Source organism: Salvelinus fontinalis, chromosome 42 (genome assembly GCF_029448725.1).
Source record: "Salvelinus fontinalis isolate EN_2023a chromosome 42, ASM2944872v1, whole genome shotgun sequence".
Classification (NCBI taxonomy): Eukaryota; Metazoa; Chordata; class Actinopteri; order Salmoniformes; family Salmonidae; genus Salvelinus; species Salvelinus fontinalis.
Window position 1 is genome coordinate 23875050 of NC_074706.1, and position 23032 is coordinate 23898081.

General features: G+C 43.7%; 1 protein-coding gene across 1 annotated transcript; it reads right to left on the bottom strand.

Moving 5' to 3' along the window:
* Positions 1–67: 67 nt before the first annotated feature.
* On the bottom strand, positions 68–22164 carry LOC129841215 (uncharacterized). The gene is made up of 7 exons (XM_055909376.1): positions 21667–22164; positions 21141–21271; positions 20754–20939; positions 16526–16690; positions 3325–3436; positions 2952–3079; positions 68–1673 (listed from the first exon to the last, which is right to left on the bottom strand). Exons 1-7 carry the CDS (start codon positions 21947–21949, stop codon positions 807–809), a joined length of 1872 nt encoding a protein of 623 aa, XP_055765351.1. The 5' UTR covers positions 21950–22164; the 3' UTR covers positions 68–806.
* Between the last annotated feature and the right edge of the window lie 868 nt (positions 22165–23032).

Sequence of the window (23032 nt, forward strand, 5' to 3'; positions counted from 1 at the left end):
GTTCTGCAGTGATTGTACATGAACAATTTCTTGTCATTCAGCTAAAAAAAAATCACTTTCTGTCCTCTTTTTCCATGGGCAAACATGTATGGAAAGTTTTATTTAAATCAACAGGGATGCAGCAACAGTAATTGAATAATAATGTATTTACCCATGAGCATTTCAATGGCAAAGAGAGGTTCAGGGAAATAAATAACTAAATATATTTAGTTATTTTCATGAAATAAACAACCAGTGATTTATTAGGCATGATTTAAAAATACAATTAAATAGACTGCTATTTGGGGGCTTTAAAGTACAGTACTGCTTATTACATTACACATAAAATGTCCTTTTCACAATCACAATCAGTATCTTTCAAGCTCAGAGCACTATAAGCCAAGGAAACTAAGGCCAATTTTAAATCTAAATGGTCAACAAGCAAATACAAAATCAACAAGGTTTATTCTAATTTATTAACAGATTTGATCACTTAATTATAGTACATAAAGGAACAGGTACCACCTGATTATGCCAAATAATGTTGCGAGGGACATTATATTTGTTATGAATAGAACATAGGCAAAACCAAATTGAAAGGGGAAATATAATGTTGCTCTTCAATAACATGACAGTGTTTTGGCTATGCTAGCACCCAAAACAACAAGTCTGTATATCTGAGAATGTGAGTGTACACAGATGCTCAACTGAGGGACTTAGAGTACTTAAAAAAAAATATCGTAACCCAAGACACTTCACATGATAAATATAATGTCAGCTAAAGAATGGTTCTCAGATATCCCCTGTATAATACTCAAGCCACAGTGCTACAATTTCTCCCCATTGTGGACACTCCTATGTCTGGTAAGGTTAGTCAGGAAGGAGAAGCTCTTGTAACATAGTTTGCACTTGAAGGGCTTCTCCTTGGTGTGAACGGTCTGGTGCATCTTCACATAATTCGACTGAGCAAAGCGCTTCCCACATGTGGGGCAGGCGTATGGCTTGTCGGCATCCCCCCTAATGCTCCGCCTCCCACGTTGTGACCCAATGACACCAGGCAAGGTAGAAGCAGGAGCCACCACCCTCAGGTGGTTAGTCTTTGAGCTCCCCCCTCTAGCCATTGTTTGGGTGTTGTTGGGATTGTGTGCTGTGTTGGTAGGGTAACCATGAAGTAGCTGAGGAAGGCTAGATCCAGGCCCAGGCCTTTTATGAACCCAGTCACTAGATATTAGACGAGACCCTGAAAGAGAAGACAAACTTCCTGTTAGATTCCCATCAGGGGAGTCTCCCTCCACTCTCTCGGAAGGCTGAAGCCCAGGGTGTCTTGCTCTGTTCATCATGGATACTGTGGAGTTTGTATCATAGGAACAGGAGGGTCTCTCTCTATTAGGCCCTGCTTCATCCCTGCTCTGAGGCTGTGAAGAGAAGGGTCTGGGCTGCAGACTGGAGCCTCTCTGATGACCACCATGTCTGAGGTTGTTCAGTCCACCTGTCCGCTGGTTGTGTTCTGTGTGGTGTTGGTGGTGGAGTCTCTGTCCCTCACGGTTGGTTCCTGGATCCGACTCAGGAAGAAAGAGTGACGGCTCCTGATCCATGATCCTGATCCGGGGCCAGAGTTTGTGACCAGCCGCTTCAGAGGTCCAGTCTCTCCCACCAGCAACACTGGATATTAACAAGTCCTCGTGGACTGCAGACTGTAAACACAAATGGAAGAGAAAATCATAAAAGTTTATATAAGAAACGTTTTGCTGTACATACACAAACATGACAAGATACAAGATATTCTAAAATATTAACCACAGTCAATGGAGGTATGGGGGATATAACCAGGTTGGGGGAGTATAGGGGATATGACCGGGTAGGGTTGGGGGAAACTTTGGAAAAAGTTCAACATTACATGAAAATGCTTTTCAATAATGAAGCATTTTTACAGACACCATCACACTATCATCTACTCTGCCTCATCTTACTCATTCTTTCCTCAGTTCTCATCCAGTTCTCTACTACATCCAAAACCAACAGAATTAACTACAAACCAACTAACTAGTACTATGTTACATTAAACTATACATGGGCCGTGTGCATTTTCTGGTGGTGTATCCTGAGGTAGGTCCTCTCTGAGAACCTCTTCTAGCAGTGTGTACAGGCGAACGGCCTCTCTCCCGTGTGGGATCATCAGGTGCATCTTCAACTGGTGGGAGAACCTCTTCTCATACTGGGGCAGCTGTAGGGTTTCTCCCGTGTGGACACTCTGGTGTCTCTTCAGGTAGCATGAGTCGAAAAAACAGGCACAGCACAGGCGGCAGCCCAACAATTTCTCCCCATGTGCATCCTCTGGTGGATCTCCACCTGTTTGGGGAAACTGAAGGCTTTCCCACAGAATGAACACTGTAAGAGCTTCTCTTTGCCACCGGATCTGCTGATAGCATTACTACTACTGTAATTTGTGAATGGGCTTGTGTAGCCATTTAGTGTTGAGGCATTGGCATTGTCTGAGGTCTGGTTAAACATTAGGAGAGTGTGAGGAGGACAAAGGCCAGGGAGTGTCTGTTGTCACAGGGTTCCTGTTCCAGTTGATAGATCCTATAGAAGGCAGGCTGAAGGCAGCACCTGTTAGGGGGTCAACCTGAGGCGCCATCAGTCTGTCTGAATCACAACTATAGGAGCAGGATGTCGCATTGCTAGGCGAGTCTGTGTCTGTTCTCATACAGACACCTCCCCGTCCCCGCAGACCAAATCTACGCCTCACCCTGGTCTCAGCCAGTATGTTGTCATGGAGACTAAGTTTGGTTGCTGTTTTTTGTTCGACTGTCTGTTTCTGGTTGTGGTTAACAATGTTGTTCCCCAGCCCAGAGTTGAGGATGCTCTCATCTTCAAATAATATTTTTGCAGGAATCTCCTTGCGAATGATTTTGCAGAAGATTGTATCTCCGCCGGGCTGGGCAACCTGAGCTTTTGCTATCTCCACTGACCTCCAATATGTCGCCTCTGGTCATGGCCTGCTCAGTGATGTTGTCCCCTGGGCCCTTGGCTGCATTCGTCTGGGTCTGGGAATCCAAGATGGCCGCAGAGTCTCCTCTGTTTGCCTCTAGCCAACCACCTGCAGGAAGACGTTACAAAATAGACTTTACAAACATGGCAGAGAACTCATATACCAATGGAGTTCTTTGAGTCAATTACCTGATCAAGTTCATACATTATAATGTGTGTTTTAGTATGTAAACATAAGTTGTATTGATTTCATTTTATCAATGAAGAAAATTAAGAAAGAATAATAGCCAGGTGCATCACTACTCCCATTGAAGATCTATTACTGTATGTAGGTTATATGTATTTCTCCCGTACCTTGCTCCCCCATCTTTAGTCCACGCCGCAGGTCAATTCTCTCTGGTCCGTCCTTTATTGTCTCTTCTTTGACAAGCAGCAGATCAGGCTTCACATCCTCCATGTCTACTGCCTGTAAGAGATACAGCGTGAGACGATGTTGGATGAAAAAATCTCATATGAGCACCCTGCTATGGAGCATTTTCTAAAGGGTCAGTGAAGGATTGCTAAGAGTACTATGCAAACATGTTAGTTCACTTGATACTATGAGAGCTTCATCTGGGTGGACTGAGCTCTGCCAACACTGCTCACCCAGTTCCCGTTTAAGCCATTGCATCCAGCAAATTGAAGGAGATCTGTCGAATGCGCAGTCTGTTCTGCTCTCATGTGGATGGCCAAGGACCTGGCAAAGTCTCAGCTCACTCAACAAATAGCTGCAGATGATCCTATGCCAGTTAGCCCTTATGTAAATTAACTGAATACCCCCTCTAAATCTTGTAGGGGGGTAATGCACCTAAATGTGCGTAGTATGATTTAAAAAATGGGCACAATTGACAATTGTATACAAAACTATGGGCACAATTGATATTTGTATACAGAACTAGTGCCCTGACATTCTGGTTCTCTCGGAAACATGGTTAAATGGTTCTGTCTCTGAAAAAGAGATTAAATACATTATAATAATTTTCTTAAAATGTGACGGATTACAGAAAGGGGGGGAGTGGCTTCAGAAAGTACTCTTATTCCACATTTTACTGTGTTTCAGATTTTCTAGATTTTCTTTCACCCATATACACACACACACACAATACCCCATAATGACAAAGTGAAAACATGTTTTTCGAAATTTTCGCAGATTTATTGAAAATGAAATACAGAAATATCTACTTTACTTAAGTATTCACACCGAGTCAACATTTTGTAGAAGCACCATCGAGCACAGCTCTGAATCTTTCTGGGTTAGTCTCATAGAGACCAGCATGTCCAGAGATACAACCTCTCTTATCATCACCCAGTGCCTGGGCTTGCCTCCGCTGTACCCGTGCCCCACCATACCCCTGTCTGCACATTATGCCCAGAATCTATTCTACCACTCCCATAAATCTGCTCCTTTTATTTCTTGTCCCCAACACTCTAGGCGACCAGTTTTGATAGCCTTTAGCCGCACCCTCATCCTACTACTCCTCTGTTCCTCGGGTGATGTGGAGGTAAACCCAGGCCCTGCATGTCCCCAGGCACCCTCATTTGTTGACTTCTGTGATCGAAAAAGCCTTGGCCTCATGCATGTCAACATCAGAAGCCTCCTCCCTAAGTTTGTCTTACTCACCGCTTTAGCACACTCTGCCAACCCTGATGTCCTTGCCGTGTCTGAATCCTGGCTTAGGAAGGCCAACAAAAATTCTGAGATTTCCATACCCAACTATAACACTTTCCGTCAAGATAGAACTGCCAAAGGGGGAGGAGTTGCAATCTACTGCAGAGATAGCCTGTAAAGTTCTGTCATACTTTCCAGGTCTATGCCCAAACAGTTCGAACTTCTAATTTTAAAAACTAATCTCTCCAGAAATAAGTCTCTCACTGTTGCCGCCTGCTACCGACCCCCCTCAGCTCCCAGCTGTGCCCTGGACACCATCTGTGAATTGATCGCTCCCCATCTAGCTTCAGAGTTTGTTCTGTTAGGTGACCTAAACTGGGATATGCTTAACAGCCCGGCAGTCCTACAATCTAAGCTAGATGCCCTCAATCTCACACAAATCATCAAGGAACCCACCAGGTACAACCCTAAATCCGTAAACATGGGCACCCTAATAGACATTATCCTGACCAACTTGCCATCCAAATACACCTCTGCTGTCTTCAATCAAGATCTCAGCGATCACTGCCTCATTGCCTGTATCCGCTACGGGTCCGCGGTCAAACGACCACCCCTCATCACTGTCAAACGCTCCCTAAAACACTTCTGCGAGCAGGCCTTTCTAATCGACCTGGCCCGGGTACCCTGGAAGGATATTGACCTCATCCCGTCAGTTGAGGATGCCTGGTCATTCTTTAAAAGTCACTTCCTCACCATATTAGACAAGCATGCTCCGTTAAAAAAATGCAGAACTAAGAACAGATATAGCCCTTGGTTCACTCCAGACCTGACTGCCCTCGACCAGCACAAAAACATCCTGTGGCGAACTGCAATAGCATCGAAGAGCCCCCGCGATATGCAACTGTTCATGGAAGTCAGGAACCAATACACGCAGTCAGTCAGGAAAGCAAAGGCCAGCTTTTTCAAGCAGAAATTTGCATCCTGTAGCTCCAACTCCAAAAAGTTCTGGGATACTGTAAAGTCCATGGAGAACAAGAGCACCTCCTCCCAGCTGCCCACTGCACTGAGGCTAGGTAACACGGTCACCACCGATAAATCCGTGATAATCGAAAACTTCAACAAGCATTTCTCAATGGCTGGCCATGCCTTCCTCCTGGCGACTCCAACCTTGGCCAACAGCCCCCCCCCCCCCCCCCCCCCGCTGCTACTCGCCCAAGCCTCCCCAGCTTCTCCTTTACCCAAATCCAGATAGCAGATGTTCTGAAAGAGCTGGAAAACCTGGACCCATACAAATCAGCTGGGCTTGACAATCTGGACCCCCTATTTCTGAAACTGTCCGCCGCCATTGTCGCACCCCCTATTACCAGCCTGTTCAACCTCTCCTTCGTATCATCTGAGATCCCCAAGGATTGGAAAGCTGCCGCGGTCATCCCCCTCTTCAAAGGGGGAGACACCCTGGACCCAAACTGTTACAGACCTATATCCATCCTGCCCTGCCTATCTAAGGTCTTCGAAAGACAAGTCAACAAACAGATCACTGACCATCTCGAATCCCACCGTACCTTCTCCGCTGTGCAATCCGGTTTCCGAGCCGGTCACGGGTGCACCTCAGCCACGCTCAAGGTACTAAACGATATCATAACCGCCATCGATAAAAGACAGTACTGTGCAGCCGTCTTCATCGACCTGGCCAAGGCTTTCGACTCTGTCAATCACCATATTCTTATCGGCAGACTCAGTAGCCTCGGTTTTTCTAATGACTGAATTGCCTGGTTCACCAACTACTTTGCAGACAGAGTTCAGTGTGTCAAATCGGAGGGCATGTTGTCCGGTCCTCTGGCAGTCTCTATGGGGGTACCACAGGGTTCAATTCTCGGGCCGACTCTTTTCTCTGTATATATCAATGATGTTGCTCTTGCTGCGGGCGATTCCCTGATCCACCTCTACGCAGACGACACCATTCTGTATACTTCTGGCCCTTCCTTGGACACTGTGCTATCTAACCTCCAAACAAGCTTCAATGCCATACAACACTCCTTCCGTGGCCTCCAACTGCTCTTAAACGCTAGTAAAACCAAATGCATGCTTTTCAACCGTTCGCTGCCTGCACCCTCACGCCCGACTAGCATCACCACCCTGGACGGTTCCGACCTAGAATATGTGGACATCTACAAGTACCTAGGTGTCTGGCTAGACTGCAAACTCTCCTTCCAGACTCATATCAAACATCTCCAATCCAAAATCAAATCTAGAGTCGGCTTTCTATTTCGCAACAAAGCCTCCTTCACTCACGCCGCCAAACGTACCCTAGTAAAACTGACTATCCTACCGATCCTCGACTTCGGCGATGTCATCTACAAAATAGCTTCCAATACTCTACTCAGCAAACTGGATGCAGTTTATCACAGTGCCATCCGTTTTGTTACTAAAGCACCGTATACGACCCACCACTGCGACCTGTATGCCCTAGTCGGCTGGCCCTCGCTACATGTTCGTCGTCAGACCCACTGGCTCCAGGTCATCTACAAGGCTATGCTAGGTAAAGTGCCGCCTTATCTCAGTTCACTGCTCACGATGGCTACACCCACCCGTAGCACGCGCTCCAGCAGGTATATCTCACTGATCATCCCTAAAGCCAAAACCTCATTTGGACGCCTTTCCTTCCAGTTCTCTGCTGCCTGCGACTGGAACGAATTGCAAAAATCTCTGAAGTTGGAGACTTTTATCTCCCTCAACAACTTTAAACATCTGCTATCCGAGCAGCTAACCGATCGCTGCAGCTGTACATAATCCATCGGTATATAGCCCACCCAATTTACCTACCTCACCCCCCATACTGCTTTTGTTTATTTACTTTTCTGCTCTTTTGCACACCAGTATCTCTACTTGCACATGATCATCTGATGATTTATCATTCCAGTGTTAATCTGCTAAATTGTAATTATTCGATTTATTGCCTACCTCCTCATGCCTTTTGCACACATTGTATATAGATTCTCTTTTTTTTCTACCATGTTATTGACTTGTTTATTGTTTACTCCATGTGTAACTCTGTGTTGTTGTCTGTTCACACTGCTATGCTTTATCTTGGCCAGGTCGCAGTTGCAAATGAGAACTTGTTCTCAACTAGCCTACCTGGTTAAATAAAGGTTAAATAAAAAATAAAATAAAAATAGAGCTTTCCACACCTGGATTGTGCAACATTTGCCCATTATTCTTTTCAAAATTCTACAAGCTCTGTCAAATTGGTTGTTGTACATTGCTAGACAATCAATTTCACGTCTTGGCATATATTTAAGTAGATTAGTCAAAACTGTAACTTGGCCACTCAGGAACATTCACTGTCTTCTTGTTAAGCAACTCCAGTGTACATTTGGCCTTGTGTTTCAGATTATTGTCCTGCTGAAAGGTGAATTCATCTCCCAGTGTCTGGTCGAAAGCAGACTGAACCAGGTTTTCCTCTAGGATTTTGCCTGGGCTTAGCTTCATTCCATTTTATTTTATCCTGAAAAAATCCCATTACAAACATACCCATAACATGATGCAGCCACCACTATGCTTGAAAATATGAGAGTGGTACTCAGTAATGTGTTGTATTGGATTTATCCCAAACATAACACTTTGTATTCAGGACAAAAAGTGAATTGCTTTGCCACATTTTTAAAACAGTTTTACTTTTGTGCCTTTTTGCAAACAGGATGCATGTTTTGGACTACTTTTATTAGGTACAGGACTCTTTATTCTCCCTCTGTCAATTATGTTAGTATTGTGGAGTAACTACAATGTTGATCCATCCTGAGTTTTTTCCTAACACAGCCATTAAACTCTGTAACTGTTTTAAAGTCACCATCGGCCTCACGGTGAAATCCCTGAGGGGTTTCCTTTCTCTCAGGCAACTGAGTTATGAAGGACGTACGTACCTTTGTTGTGACTGGGTGCATTGATACACCATCCAAAGTGTAATGAATGACTTCACCATGCTCAAAGGGATATTCAATACCTGCTCCTGTTTTTACCCATCTACCTAGAGGTGCCCATCTTTCCAAAAAAGAGTTAAAACCTCCCTGGTCTTTGTGTTTGAAATTCACAACGTGACCGAGGGACCTTACAGATAATTGTATGTGTGGGATACAGAGATGAGGTAGTCATTCAAAAAATCATGCAACATATTATGTGACTTGTTAAGCACATTTTTACTTCTGAACTTATTTAGGCTTGCCATAAAAAAAGGGGTTGAATATTTATTTACTCAAGACATTTCAGCGTTTAATGAATTAGTAAACATTTCGAAAAGCATAATTCCACTGACATGGGGTAGGCTAGTGACAAAAAAATCTAAATGTAATCCATTTTAAATTCATGCTGTAACTCAACAAAATATGGAACAAGTCAAGGGGTGTGAATACTTTCTGAAGGCACTGTATGTAAAATATAATTTCATGGCGTCCCATTTAAAAAATATATTTCTGTTCCTAAGAAATGTAAGCTCCTGGTTGTAATTGTGTCCATAACCCAGAATACACATGTATTTGTTGCTGTGATTTACCCCTTGCTGCCATGGCGGATGCTATTGGTGCTATATCTGAGTGTTGACCCTTTCCCCCCGGCCTCAGATCAATTAAAGAATACAGTGCCTTCGGAAAGTATTCAGACCCCTTGACTTTTTCCACATTTTGCTACGTTAAAGCCTTATTCTAAAATGGATTTCAGCAATCTACACACAAAACCCCATAATGACAAAGCAAAAAAAGATTTTTAGGAATTTTTGCAAATGTATTGACATTTTTAAAACATACCTTATTTACAGTTTAAGTCGGAAGTTTACATACACTTAGGTTGGAGTCATTAAAACTCGTTTTTCAACCACTTCATAAATTTCTTGCTAACAAACTATAGTTTTGGCAGGTCGGTTAGGACATCTTCTTTGTGCAGGACACAAGACATTTTTCCAACAATTGTTTACAGACAGATTATTTCACTTATAATTCACTATCACAATTCCAGTGGGTAAGAAGTTTACATACACTAAGTTGACTGTGCCTTTAAACAGCTTGGGAAATCCAGAAGATGATGTCATGGCTTTAGAAGCTTCTGATAGGCTAATTGACATCATTTGAGTCAATTGGAGGTGTACCTGTGGATTTATTTCACGGCCTACCTTCAAACTCAGTGCCTCTTTGCTTGACATCATGGGAAAATCAAAAGAAATCATTCAAGACCTCAGGAATAAAAATGGTAGACCACAAGTCTGGTTCATCCTTGGGAGCAATTTCCAAACGCCTGAAGGTACCACGTTCATCTGTACAAACAATAGTATGCAAGAATAAACACCATGGTACCACGCAGCCGCCATACCGCTCAGGAAGGAGACGCGTTCTGCCTCCTAGAGATGAACGTACTTTGGTGTGAAAAGTGCAAATCAATCCCAGAACAACAGCAATGAACCATGTGAAGATGTTGGAGGAAACGGGTACAAAAGTATCTATATCCACAGTAAAATGAGTCCTATATCAACATAACCTGAAAGGCCGCTCAGCAAGGAAGAAGCCACTGCTCCATACATACCATAAAAAAGCCAGCCTAATGTTTGCAACAGCAAATGGGGACAAAGATGGTACTTTTGGGAGAAATTTCCTCTGGTCTGATGAAACAAAAATATGACTTTTTGCCATAATGACCATCGTTATGTTTGGAGGAAAAAGGGGGAAGCTTGCAAGCCGAAGAACACCATCCCAACCGTGAAGCACGGGGGTGGCAGCATGTTGTGGGGGTACTTTGCTGCAGGAGGGACTGGTGCACTTCACAAAATAGATGGCATCATGAGGGGGGGAAATTATGTGGATATATTGAAGCAACATCTCAAGTCATCAGTCAGGAAGTTAAAGCTTGGTCGCAAATCGATCTTCCAAATGGACAATGACCCCAAGCATACTTCCAAAGTTGTGGCAAAATGGCTTAAGGACAACCAAGTCAAGGTATTGGAGTGGCCATCACAAAGCCCTGACCTCAATCCTATAGAAAATTTGTGGGCAGAACTGAAAAAGCGTGTGCGAGCAAGGAGGCCTACAAACCTGACTCAGTTATACCAGCTCTGTCAGAAGGAATGGGCCAAAATTCACCCAACTTATTGTGGGAAGCTTGTGGAAGGCTACCCTTGAACGTTTGACCCAAGTTAAACAATTTAAAGGCAACGCTACCAAATACTAATTAAGTATATGTAAACTTCTGACCCACTGGGACTGTGATGAAAGAAATAAAAGCTGAAATAAATCATTCTCTTTACTATTATTCTGACATTTCACCTTGTTAAAATAAAGTGGTGATCCTAACTGACCTGACAGGTAATTTTTACTAGGATTAAATGTCAGGAATTGTGAAAACTGAGTTTAAATGTATTTGGCTAAGGTGTATGTAAACGTCCAACTTCAACTGTACCTAAGTATTCAGACCCTATGCTATGAGACTTGAAATATAGCTCAGGTGCATCCTGTTTACATTGATCATCCTTGCGATGTTTCTACAACTTGATTGGAGTCCACCGGTGGTAAATTCAATTGATTGAATATGATTGGGAAAGGCACACACTTGTCTATTTAAGGTCCCACAGTTGACAGTGCATGTCAGAGCAAAAACCAAGCCATGATGTTGAAGGAATTGCCCGTAGAGCTCCGAGACAAGATTGTGTCGAGGCACAGATCTGAGGAAGGGTACCAAAAAAATGTCTTCAGCATTGAATGTCCCCAAGAACACAGTGGCCTCCATCATGATTAAATGGAAGAAGTTTGGAACCACCAAGACTCTTCCTAAAGCTGGCCCCTTGGCCAAACTGAGCAATCGGGGGAGAAGGGCCTTGGTCAGGGAGGTGACCAAGAACCCGATGGTCACGCTGACAGAGCTCTAGAGTTCCTTTGTGGATACGCGAGAACCTTCCAGAAGGACAACCATCTCTGCAGCACTCCACCAATCAGGCCTTTAGGGGAGAGTGACCAGACAGAAACACTCCTCAGTAAAAGACACATGACAGCCTGCTTGGAGTTTGCCAAAAGGCACCTAAAGGACTCTCAGACAATGAGAAACAAGATTCTCTGGCCTGATGAAACCAAGATTAACTCTTTGGCCTGAATGCCAAGCGTCATGTCTGGAGGAAACCTGGCACCATCCCTAAAGTGAAGCATGGTGGTGGCAGCATCATGCCATGGGGGATGTTTTTCAGAGGCAGGGACTGGGAGACTAGTCAGGATCGAGGGAAAGATGAACGGAGCAAAGTACAGAGAGATCCTTGATTAAAACCTTCTCCAGAGCACTCAGGACCTCAGGCTGGGGCGAAGGTTCACCTTCCAACAGGACAATGATTCTAAGCACACAGCCAAGACAATGCACAAGTGGCTTCGGGACAAGTCTCTGAATGTCCTTGAGTGGCCCAGCCAGAGCCCGGACTTCAACCCCATCGAACATCGCTGGAGAGACCTGAAAATAACTGCAACAACGCTTCCCATCCAACCTGACAGAGCTTGAGAGGATCTGCATAGAAGAATGGGAGAAACTCCCCAAATACAGGTATGCCAAGCTTGTAGGGTCATACCCAAGAAGACTTGAGGCTGTATCGCTGCCAAAGGTGCTTCAACAAAGTAATAACTAAAGGGTCTGAATACGTATGTAAATGTGATAGTTTTTTATTTGTAATACATTTGCGAAAATGTCTAAAAACCAGTTATTGCTTTGTCACTATGGGGTGTTGTGTGTAGATTGAGGGAAAAAACGATTTCATCAATTTTAGAATAAGGCTTTAACGTAACAAAATGTGGAAAAAGTCAAGGGGTCTAAATACTTTACGAATGCACTGTATGCATTGATTTTAATCTGTCTCAATTGATCTCAAAACCCACACAGGTAAATGTCTTACTAATAACCCCCATAAATATTTGTCTAGTGATCATTGTCCCATAGTATGTACGTATTAGAGATACCAATCAGCAAAATACTAATCCTCATTTAATAAAAAATATGCATTTAAAAAAGTTTCCTCCTTAAGGTTAAGGGTTTTTACATGACATGTTCTACTCTGATTTAGCCACTGTCTCCTGTATTCCTGACCCTGAGTTGGCTTTAGAAAATGTATCCTCCATATTTATTCTTCTGGCAAATAAACACGCCCCTTTTAAACAATTCAGAGTCAAAGATAGAAAACCAAGGGTTAGATCTTCGGAGCTATCCGAGCTCCTTCAGACGAGAAATCAGGCCCGGTCCAAAGCAAGGAAAACTGACTCTGTTGTGAACTGTGAGAAACAGATGCACTCTCTCTGACTCTGCTGGTGATTTTGAACAGTAACAGTAAATGTATTGAAGTGTAGAAATTCCTCTTCCCTGCCTAAGCAAGTTCTGTCTGACTCTGGCTAACTGATAAGAATGAGATAAGTGATGCTTTTAAACATGACTTTACCCCAGTCCTCAGCAGTCCAATCCCTGTACCTTTTGAAGACTATCAGTCTGTCCCTGATGTTTTTCTTGGAGAGAAGTGGCTTCTTTGCTGCCCTTCTTGACACCAGGCCATCCTCCAAAAGTCTTTGCCTAACTGTTCGTGCAGATGCACTCACACCTGCCTGCTGCCATTCCTGAGCAAGCTCTGTACTGGTGGTGCCCCGATCCCGCAGCTGAATCAACTTTAGGAGATGGTCCTGGCATTTGCTGGACTTTCTTGGGCGCCCTGAAGCCTTCTTCACAACAATTGAACCGGTCTCCTTGAAGTTCTTGATGATCTGATCGATGGTTGACGTAGGTAAAATCTTACTGGCAGCAATATCCTTGCCTGTGAAGACCTTTTTGTGCAAAGCAATGTTGACGGTATATGTTTCCTTGCAGGTAACCATGATTGACAGAGGAAGAACAATGATTCCAAGCACCACCCTCCTTTTGAAGCTTCAAGTCTGTTATTCGAACTCAATCAGCATGACAGAGTGGTCTCCAGCCTTGTCCTCATCTACACTCACACCTGTGTTAAGAGAATCACTGACATGTCAGCTGGTCCTTTTGTGGCAGGGCTGAAATGCAGAGGAAATGTTTTTTGGGGATTCAGTTCATTTGCATGGCAAAGAGGGACTTTGCAATTAATTGCAGTTTATCTGATCACTCTTCATAACATTCTGGAGTATATGCAAATTGCCATCATACAAACTGAGGTAGCAGACTTTGTGAAAATTAATATTTCTCAAAACCTTTGGCCACGACTGTACACTACATGACCAAAAGTGGACACCTGCTCGTCGAACATTGCATTCCAAAATCATGGGCATTAATATGGAATTGGTCCCCCTTTGCTGCTATAACAGCCTCCAATCTTCTGGGAAGGCTTTCCACTAGATGTTGGAACATTTCTGCGGGGACTTGCTTCCATTCAGAAACAAGAGCATTAGTGACGTTGGGCACTGATGTGGTGTGACTAGTCCTGGCTTGCGGTCGGCATTCCAATTCATCCCAAAGGTGTTTGATGGGGTTCAGGTCAGGGCTCTGTGCAGGCCAGTCAAGATCTTCCACACCGATCTCAATAAACCCTTTCTGTATGAACCTCGCATTGTGCACGGGGCATTGTCATGCTGAAACAGAAAAGGGCTTTCCCCAAACTGTTGCTACATAGTTGGAAGCACAGAATCGTTGAATGTCTTTGTATGCTGTAGCATTAAGATTTCCCTTCCCTGAAACTAAAGAGCCTAGCCCAAACCATTATTCCTCTTCCGCCCAACTTTACAGTTGGCACTATGCATTGGGGCAGGTAGTGTTCTCCTGGCATCGTAAAAACCCAGATTCGTCCGTCAGACTGCCAGATGGTGAAGCGTAATTACGCCAGAGAACGCATTTCCACTGCTTCAAAGTACAATGGCGGCGAGCTTTACACCACTCCAGCCGACGCTTGGCATTGCGCATGGTGATCTTAGGCTTGTGTGCGGCTGCTCGGCCATGGAAACCCATTTCATGAAGCTCCCGACGAACAGTTACTGTGATGACGTTGCCCCAGAGGCAGTTTGGACGTCGGTAGTGCAACCGAGGACAGAGAATTTTTACGCGTTACGCGCTTCAGCACTCTGCGGTCCTGTTCTGTGAGCTTTTGTGTCCTACCACTTCTAGTCGGAGAACTGAATACTGACAAATTCTTAAACTACATTGGAGGAGGCTTATGGTCGTGAAATTAGCATTACATTCTCTGGCAACAGCTCTGTTGGACAGTCCTGCAGTCAGCATGCCAATTGTACACTCCCTCAACTTGTGGCATTGTGTTTTGTGACAAAACTGCACATTTTAGAGTGTCCTTTTATTGTCCCCAACACAAGTTGCACCTGTGTAATGATCATCCTGTTTAATCAGCTTCTTGATATGCCACACCTGTCAGGTGGATGGATTATCTTGGCAAAGGAGAAATTATCACTAACAGGGATGTAAACAAATTTGTGCACAACATTTGAGAGAAATAAGCTTTTTGTGCATATGGAACATTTCTGGGATCTTTTATTTCAGCTCATGAAAAATGGGACCTACACTTTACAGTATAACTGGTTTAAAAATTACTTGACAAATAGACCCGCAGGGGTCTATTCTGGGTCCTGTACTTTTTACTGTTTACATTAACAATATTGTTGCAGGTTACAGAAAATGTATACTGTTGTGTATGCTATTGCCCCCACGATTGACCAGGCTTTATCTGAACTGCAGTCGGTCTTTATTGTATTACCAAAAAACTTTATTGACCTGAAATTAGTATTGAATGCAGGTAAAACTAAGCATATGTTGTTCTCTAGAGCGCATGAAAATAACTAATGTACTTTGGACGGTGTCCATATTGATTGTGTCCCTGCCTACAAATGTCTGGACATCTGGATAGCTGAAAAGCTGTCTTTTAAAAATAATATGGAGAAGTTAAGAATAAAAATAGGCTTCTTCTAAAGAAATAGATCATGCCGCTCGCTAAATAGTAGACAGCAAATTATTCAGTCTATGGCGACATCATCTACATGAACTCAGCTGCCACTTCATTAAAGCTGTTAGATGCTGTTATCATAGTGCTTTAATACGGGCGTCAGATTTAGTACTCATCAAAGCAATCTCTATCAGAAAGTTGGTTGGCCCTCTGATGTCACATAGGTTGATACATTTTCATTTATAAAGCCCTTTTACAAAAACTCCCACTGTACCTAACATTATTGCTAAACTTTAGACTTATGAGTTACTACACCCGGTGTCAGGGTTGGCTAACTCCGGGAATTCCTTTGGTCTCTAAGTTAGGTTAATCAGCTTTTAGTTGTCTTGCATCGTATATGTGGAACAATCTTCCAAATGTTCTTACATTTATACTTTGGTGCCTCTAGGGCAATTCAGAAGGCTGATTGAGGACCTTGTTACTGATTAATGTGTTTGTTTTTTATGACTTTTCTTTCTGGTTACATTTTGGATTTATATTTTGTTGTGTGTATTTTCTCTAATTTCTGTAATTCAGGGCTCATCTGTAAAAGAGACCTTTGTCTCAGTATGACTCCCTGATGAAATAAAGGTTAAATAAAAAAACATGTTAATTAATTTGATTACTTCACACTAATGGTTCGATCATTAAAAGGCATGGTCCCACAGTTTAGACAAAATAAAATCCACAAAGCATTACATTTACATTTAAGTCATTTAGCAGACGCTCTTATCCAGAGCGACTTACAAATTGGTGCATTCACCTTATGATATCCAGTGGAACAGCCACTTTACAAGCATCTCAGAGTAAGAGTGCTGATCGTCCTCACCTGTCTACATAGTCTTATTCATTATGATCTAAAAGACAAAACTGATCCTAGATCAGCACTCCTACTCTGAGAGGCTTTGTGGATACAGGCCCTGACCTAATACCATTCAGACAGGAGTTCACAGTGGGCTCACCTCAGTGAGACTGTGTGTGGTCCTGTGCTGCTCAGCTAATTCCTCTGTGGGTTCAGGAGGAGGTGTAGTCTGGTTGTCCTCCATGACCATGGTCTCCTCAGGGTTCCCCAGACCCTCCTCACAGCCCTCCTCCTTCACCAGCAGCACCTCTGGACACTCCTCCTCCTGGAAGAGACAGATGTTACAGATTAAATAGACATACACTCCATCAGATACATAATGTAAACATGCACACACAGATTATAAACCAGGGTGGGCGCCAGAACGAATCCGTTGGATGGGCATTTGATTTTTTTCATAGGGGGGGCACGGTTTTTTCGGGACCTATGTGGATAATGTAAAAATATATATATATAATTTTCACGTGTTCAGTAAATTGTAAGTGTTGATATGACAGTCAGAAAGTCAATTATCAGTTGGAGCATGTCCATGTCGCACAGCCTAAACAACGAAAGCTGTGGAGTGCGTTGCTGAATTGGTTTCTTGCTAGAGATGTAGGGCCTGCTCTCTCAGTGAAGACATTTTGTGCTGATAATGGCCCGTAGAATTCTCACCGGCTTGTTCTATTCCGAATAGTGCCGTCCTCTTTCCTGTCTCACCATTTCATTTGGTGGTGGCCCTACCACCTGCTCAGTGCGCACAATTATGTATGTTTTGCGCTTAGGACTCGGAGGAATAGGTTCAGGTTGAGGCTCAGAATCAGAAGAAGACTCATCAGAGATGTGCTCATGATTCATTCTTCCACACCATCTGAGTCGTTTTTATTCCGATTTTGTAGCAACACTAACGAGTGCATTCATTCATCTTGGCCTTCTTGCCATTGTAAATTACACACGCTCTCGCGGTGTACTTCAAAAGGTCCAGAATACACTGATAGAGTACATACCATGTTTGGATTAGAATTAAAATAGATCAATACAATAGAATGGACCGCCATGTCCTTCATTAACAATTGGTGATTACATAATTATGCATTGTTCGCTTCCCCTTCCTCATCAACCCATCCATTCTCCCCCATCATACTTTAGCCTACTTAATTTATTTAATCTCTTATGTGTTTGAATTTAGTTCCGGTATAGTTTAGGTTCAGCTTCGAGACAATTATCGGCGTGATTATCAACTGGGCATGGCATCTTCAACTAATCGGGAGAAGGTGGGGAGCAGGCCATATTGTGGGGAGAAGGGGCCTCCTAAAACTGTCTATTACACCAATTCTGTTTGTGATATTAAGATTCTGACCATGTGTATTATAGACTTATTTAGGAAAAGTCTAGGACGGAGGAGGGCATGACTTTAAAATTAGCAGAGTAGCCTAATGCATTTTTTTTTGTATTCATGAGCAGTCCAAATTACTGCTTTTGCGCTTCTATTGTGAGTTGTATAGTAATGCATGTAGTTTAATGTGGCATGAACACAACACGTCATGATGTTGTCATCTGATTGTAAAACAAATCACTGTAAAAGTAGGTTACCTTCACACGTTAGTCCAAAATAGCATTGGAACGACTGAAACAGTGCCTTTCTGTGTTACTATATGTAACCCCTTTCTCTGATGCGGTCAAAAAAGAGAATGTCATGCCATACTCTTTTAGTCCAGACAGCATCAGATACATGGGCTACACATACTGAGACAGAGGGGCGCTGTTTTGACTGCTCGGATACTTTATCTGACAGTGATGGGTCTTTCTGTCGGCGCGCGTCTCGGTCAAATAAATGATAAATATTCAAATATTTTTTTGGACGATTATGGAGATACAGTACGGCGGGCCCCCTAAGACCCGCCCATAATGCCGGCCCTGTAATAAACACACTTTCAGCATGAAGTGTTTACCCATCCCCATTACAGTTATAAAGCGCTGTCGAGTGTATGCAGAATAGGGTGAGATCAAATGTGATGTATACTAAAGGGTCTCAATGAAAGTCTTAGAATGAAAAGTCCCATTTTGTGTTTATTAAACATTTAAGTGTTAAAATACACAACATGAAAACCACACATACACGTCTCTGCATGCCTGGCAGACATCTCAGCTTGGATGTCGACCCACCACCTCAAGCTCAACAAGACGAAGCTGCGCCTCCATGGTGTCCCCCTCCCAGAGTGCAAAGAACATCGCTCCTGCAGGTTCATGCTCTACACCATGGGTGATGAGTTTGACACATGCTCTATAACATCTATAGAGTACGACCCTTCCTCACACAGGAAGCGATGCATGTCCTAATCCCTGCGCTTGTCACCTCCTGTCAAGACTACTACAACTCTGTTACCTGGATTTCCTGCTTGTGCCATCAAACCCCTGCAACTTATCCAGAACTCCGCAGTCCGCCAGGTGTTCAACCTTCCCAAGTTCTCCCATGTCACCCCACACCTCAGCACACTCCACTGGCTTCCAGTTGAAGCTTGCATCCACTAGCAGACCATGGTGCTTGCTTACAGAGCAGCAAGGGGAACTGCCCCTCCCTACCTTCCGGCTATAATCAAACCCTACACCCCAACCCAAGCACTCCGTTCTGCCACCTATGGTCTCTTGGTCGTCCCACGGCCAGCCCAGGCAATGTTCTTCTCTATCCTGGCACCTGATTGGTGGAACCAGCTTCCCCCTGAAGCAAGGAAGCAGATTCACTGACAATCTTCAGAAACCCTACCTCTTCAAATAGAATCTTAAATGAATCCGAAAGCCCCCCGAATCATTAAAATAAATAAATACAAATAGTATTTTCCCACTTGCACAGATATTACTGATAACTACTTTGAGGGAAACTGTACTTGCTATAAATGTGATATAAGTCGCTCTGGATAAGAGCATCTGCTAAATTACTAAAATGTAAATGTAATGTCTCAAAAAAATCACCATGAAGTTGATAAACCGCATACATTTTCTCATAGAAATAGTATTGGGGAAAAAATTAAGTAGTTGAATGCAGGTAATGAAACATGCAATTTTGAACATCATATAGCCTACACAGTACAAACACAATATGTAAGACTTTTTAAGCTTATATTTCACACAATGTCTGAATGCAATATTCTACCAGGAATATTCAACACTGAAATGTGTTACTCTCGTTATTCCAAATGCATCTGTGGATCTTTTCTGCTGACAACAATGAAAATCAGAAGCTATCGTGTGGAATGGTTTTTCTGCTGGTGTATCTTGAGATAGCTCCTCTCTGAGAACCTCTTCCCGCAGTGCGTACAGGCAAACGGCCTCTCTTCCGTGTGGACCTTCAGGTGCATCTTCAGGTTGCCAGCCTGGGCGAAGCGCATATCGCACCGGGGGCAGCTGTAGGGTTTCTCCCCTGTGTGGACCCTCTGATGCCTCTTCAGGTGGCAAGCCTGGGTGAAGCGCATCTGACACTGTGTACAGTTGAAGGGTTTCTCCCCTGTGTGGACCCTCTGGTGCCTCTTCAGGTTGCCAGCCTCAGCAAAGCGCATGTGACACTGGGTACAGCTGAAGGGTTTTATTCCTGTGTGGACCCTCTGGTGGATCTCCACCTTCTGGGGGCAGCTGAAGCCTTTGTTACAGAACGTGCAGAGGAACCGTTTCTCTTTGCTATTGCCAGATGTTGGTCTCCCTCCCTGCTCGTTGGCCCTTTGGTCCTCTGAGTTCAATACCTTATCGAAAAGGACGCAGCCATGTGAATTGGAAGGCCCCATCGACGTGGACACAGGCTCACGATCCCTGAGCACGTGCAAATGGGAGTGGGTTGCGACATTTGGATTTGTCTCCAAGCTCTCCCTGTAATCTAAAAAATCTCTGCCTTTTGAATGTCCTTCTCCTAAGTGAGTCTTGTCTACATTCCACGTCAGAGGCGCGTCGCCCTCCACTTTCACATCATCTACCACTATATCGTCCCCTTTCTTATCTAGGCACCCTTCAGTGTATACACTACTACTGTACTGGTTGCAGTCCTCTCGAGACAGATCAGTTTGTCTCTCTAAGCCCAAGGGCATGTTGCCAGGGTCCATCTCTGTAGTGTAAGAACAAGACAGATCATTGCCAGTCTCCAACGTGTCACCTGAGTCCCGATGGGAATGAACCATCCTTGGGCTTGGGATACCGTAAAGCAAATACTCTGAGCCAGGAGCAGGACGACAGCCCAGTGGTCCCAGCCCCAGTCTCTCTGGGTCTGACATTTGGTCAGGTCCTGTGTGTAAGAGCCTGTGTGTTACAGTTAAATTCTCGCTGTCTGTCTCTGACTTGAGGACGGCGTTCAGCATTCCACTGACCTCCGTGATGCTGCGTCGGTTCCTGGGCTGGGGCGGGGCGGTGGGGTCCTCCGTGGCTAAAATGGGTGCCACTCCAGCCACTGCTCCAGTCTGGATGTCTCTGCTGTGTTGTGGGTCATCTCCTTCAGTTCTCTCTTGCTTGACCAGAGACGATCCTCCAGGACCTGCAGCCTTTGCATCTGTAGACTGACAAGAAGAGAGGAGGTTATTACAGGTACATGAGCTGAATTGGATAATAATGTCGTAGGGAAGTCTCACAAGTGCCCCTATGGCAGATAAATAAGAATGTACATGTAAGCAAGTCAATAGCTGAGGGGAGCCTTTTTGAAATAAACGGGCGACATTTGATGTACAGTAATTTACATATAACGTTTTATGCACACTAACCTCTATCACGATAACATGCTGGGTTGAGGTTCCACTCCCCTCATCTATAGCTATGGGTTGGTCATCTCTCCAAGTGTTGTGTTCCGCTGGCTTCACAAAGCTCCTGTGGCCTCCAGTGAGATGTCCTTCACCTGAGAGTGATTGTGGGGAAAAGGAGTGGTTAAGTTAGGTACTGTCAATGCTATATTGTACACTATTGACACTGTCTACAATTGGCAAGGATATAAGATAACACTATTCATAACTTTTTAATATAGTATTTATTGATTGATTATATTACATGCATCAAAAAATATATATTGAGTATAACAGGAAATTCAAGAATTTTGCTAGAATATGATATTGTCTTTGTGCAAGAAGAATTTGTTCTTAATTGATCTGCCAGGTAAAATAAAGATATCCAAGTAATCTCGGGAAGTTGCATACTATCCAAAAACTGACCAAGACCCAATTCTGGATAACACATCTGAACACATGTGGAGAGGGGAACGGGGCGACAGGCCCTGCAGCCTTCTGCAAAATGTACCTCTTGCCATTCCCCTGTATCTGTCGAGGATCTTGACACTACTGGGACGACTGGCGAGGACGCGCTCTCGAATTGTCCTCTCTGCGCGCTCCCGTGCCACCTTCAGTTCCAATAGCTGTAGTTTCCTCCGCAATCCCCTGTTTTCTTTCTGGCTTTGAGTAATTTCCACACGAAACACTGCATAGTCGTCGTCTACGAGTTTACAGATCTCTGCCACGGCTGCATTCGCTAGCACCTCCATGATGGAGGCTATTTGAGTGTGAAAAACCATACAGTTGGCCATTGTTTGCTAACTTTTGCAGCTAGCTAGCATTACCTAGATAACATTTATCAAGTCCTGTCTCCAATGCGAATTAAAGACTACACGAGGTAAAGCTGTGCAGTTAAATGGGTCATATTGTAAGGCTCCAGTGAGTTAATAAACGTCCAAATAACAACAATATAAACGTTAATGTGGAGATGGTTCTTGGTCACCTGTTCACTTCCGTTTACACAGAAGAGAAAGGATTTTATTTGTTGGCGTCATAGCTTAAAGGGTGTGGTTAAATGAAAAATGTATGCGCCCTGTTCTTTGAATTACGGTACTGCTTATTACATTACACATCATTACATTACACACTTATTACATTACACGTTTGATCAGTATCTTTCAAGCTCAAAGCAGACTTGTTTACAAAGAACAGTGTGTTAGAATAGAATAGAAAATAATACAACTTTATTCCAAAGACTCAGTAAGGTAAATATTAAACTGTCCTAGCATAGGTTTACTCCTTCCTGTGAGTTTCCGGCAGCTAGACTTGACGCTGTGTTGCTGTCTTTTACAGGTTGGATTGTGAATTGCACATTATGTCACAGAAAAGAAGGGTGAAAAATAAATCACACCAATTTCTAACCCTACACATATACCAATACTTTAGCCCTACCAGATCCTACTGCAGGCCAACAGCTGCTGCCACTACCACATCTATTTTCTGGGATTTATGCTCCATCAGTGCAGACAATTAATAACCATAGCAATAAATCCTGCCTTACTAATACTCATCCTCTATGGATTGCTCTCTTCAGGCCTACTCACTGGGGGCCTCCCGGTCGAACACTTAACCTTGGCCAATCCTCTGCTCTCTTCACTGCCTAAGCATAGTAAACTTTCTGCCCCACTCAAACTCGTCTCCCTCTCAAAGAGCACTCCGTATCCCCAGTTCCATGGGTGCCCCTACCCCATTCATAGACGCTAACTACCTTTATCACCTATTGATGATAGAACCGATGTTTGCTCTCAATGTTAACAAGTATCGCTTGCGGTAAGGTTTTGGAAAAATAAGGAACGTAAGTTTCATATCAGTCCCCGCAAAAAACAAGGTTAAAT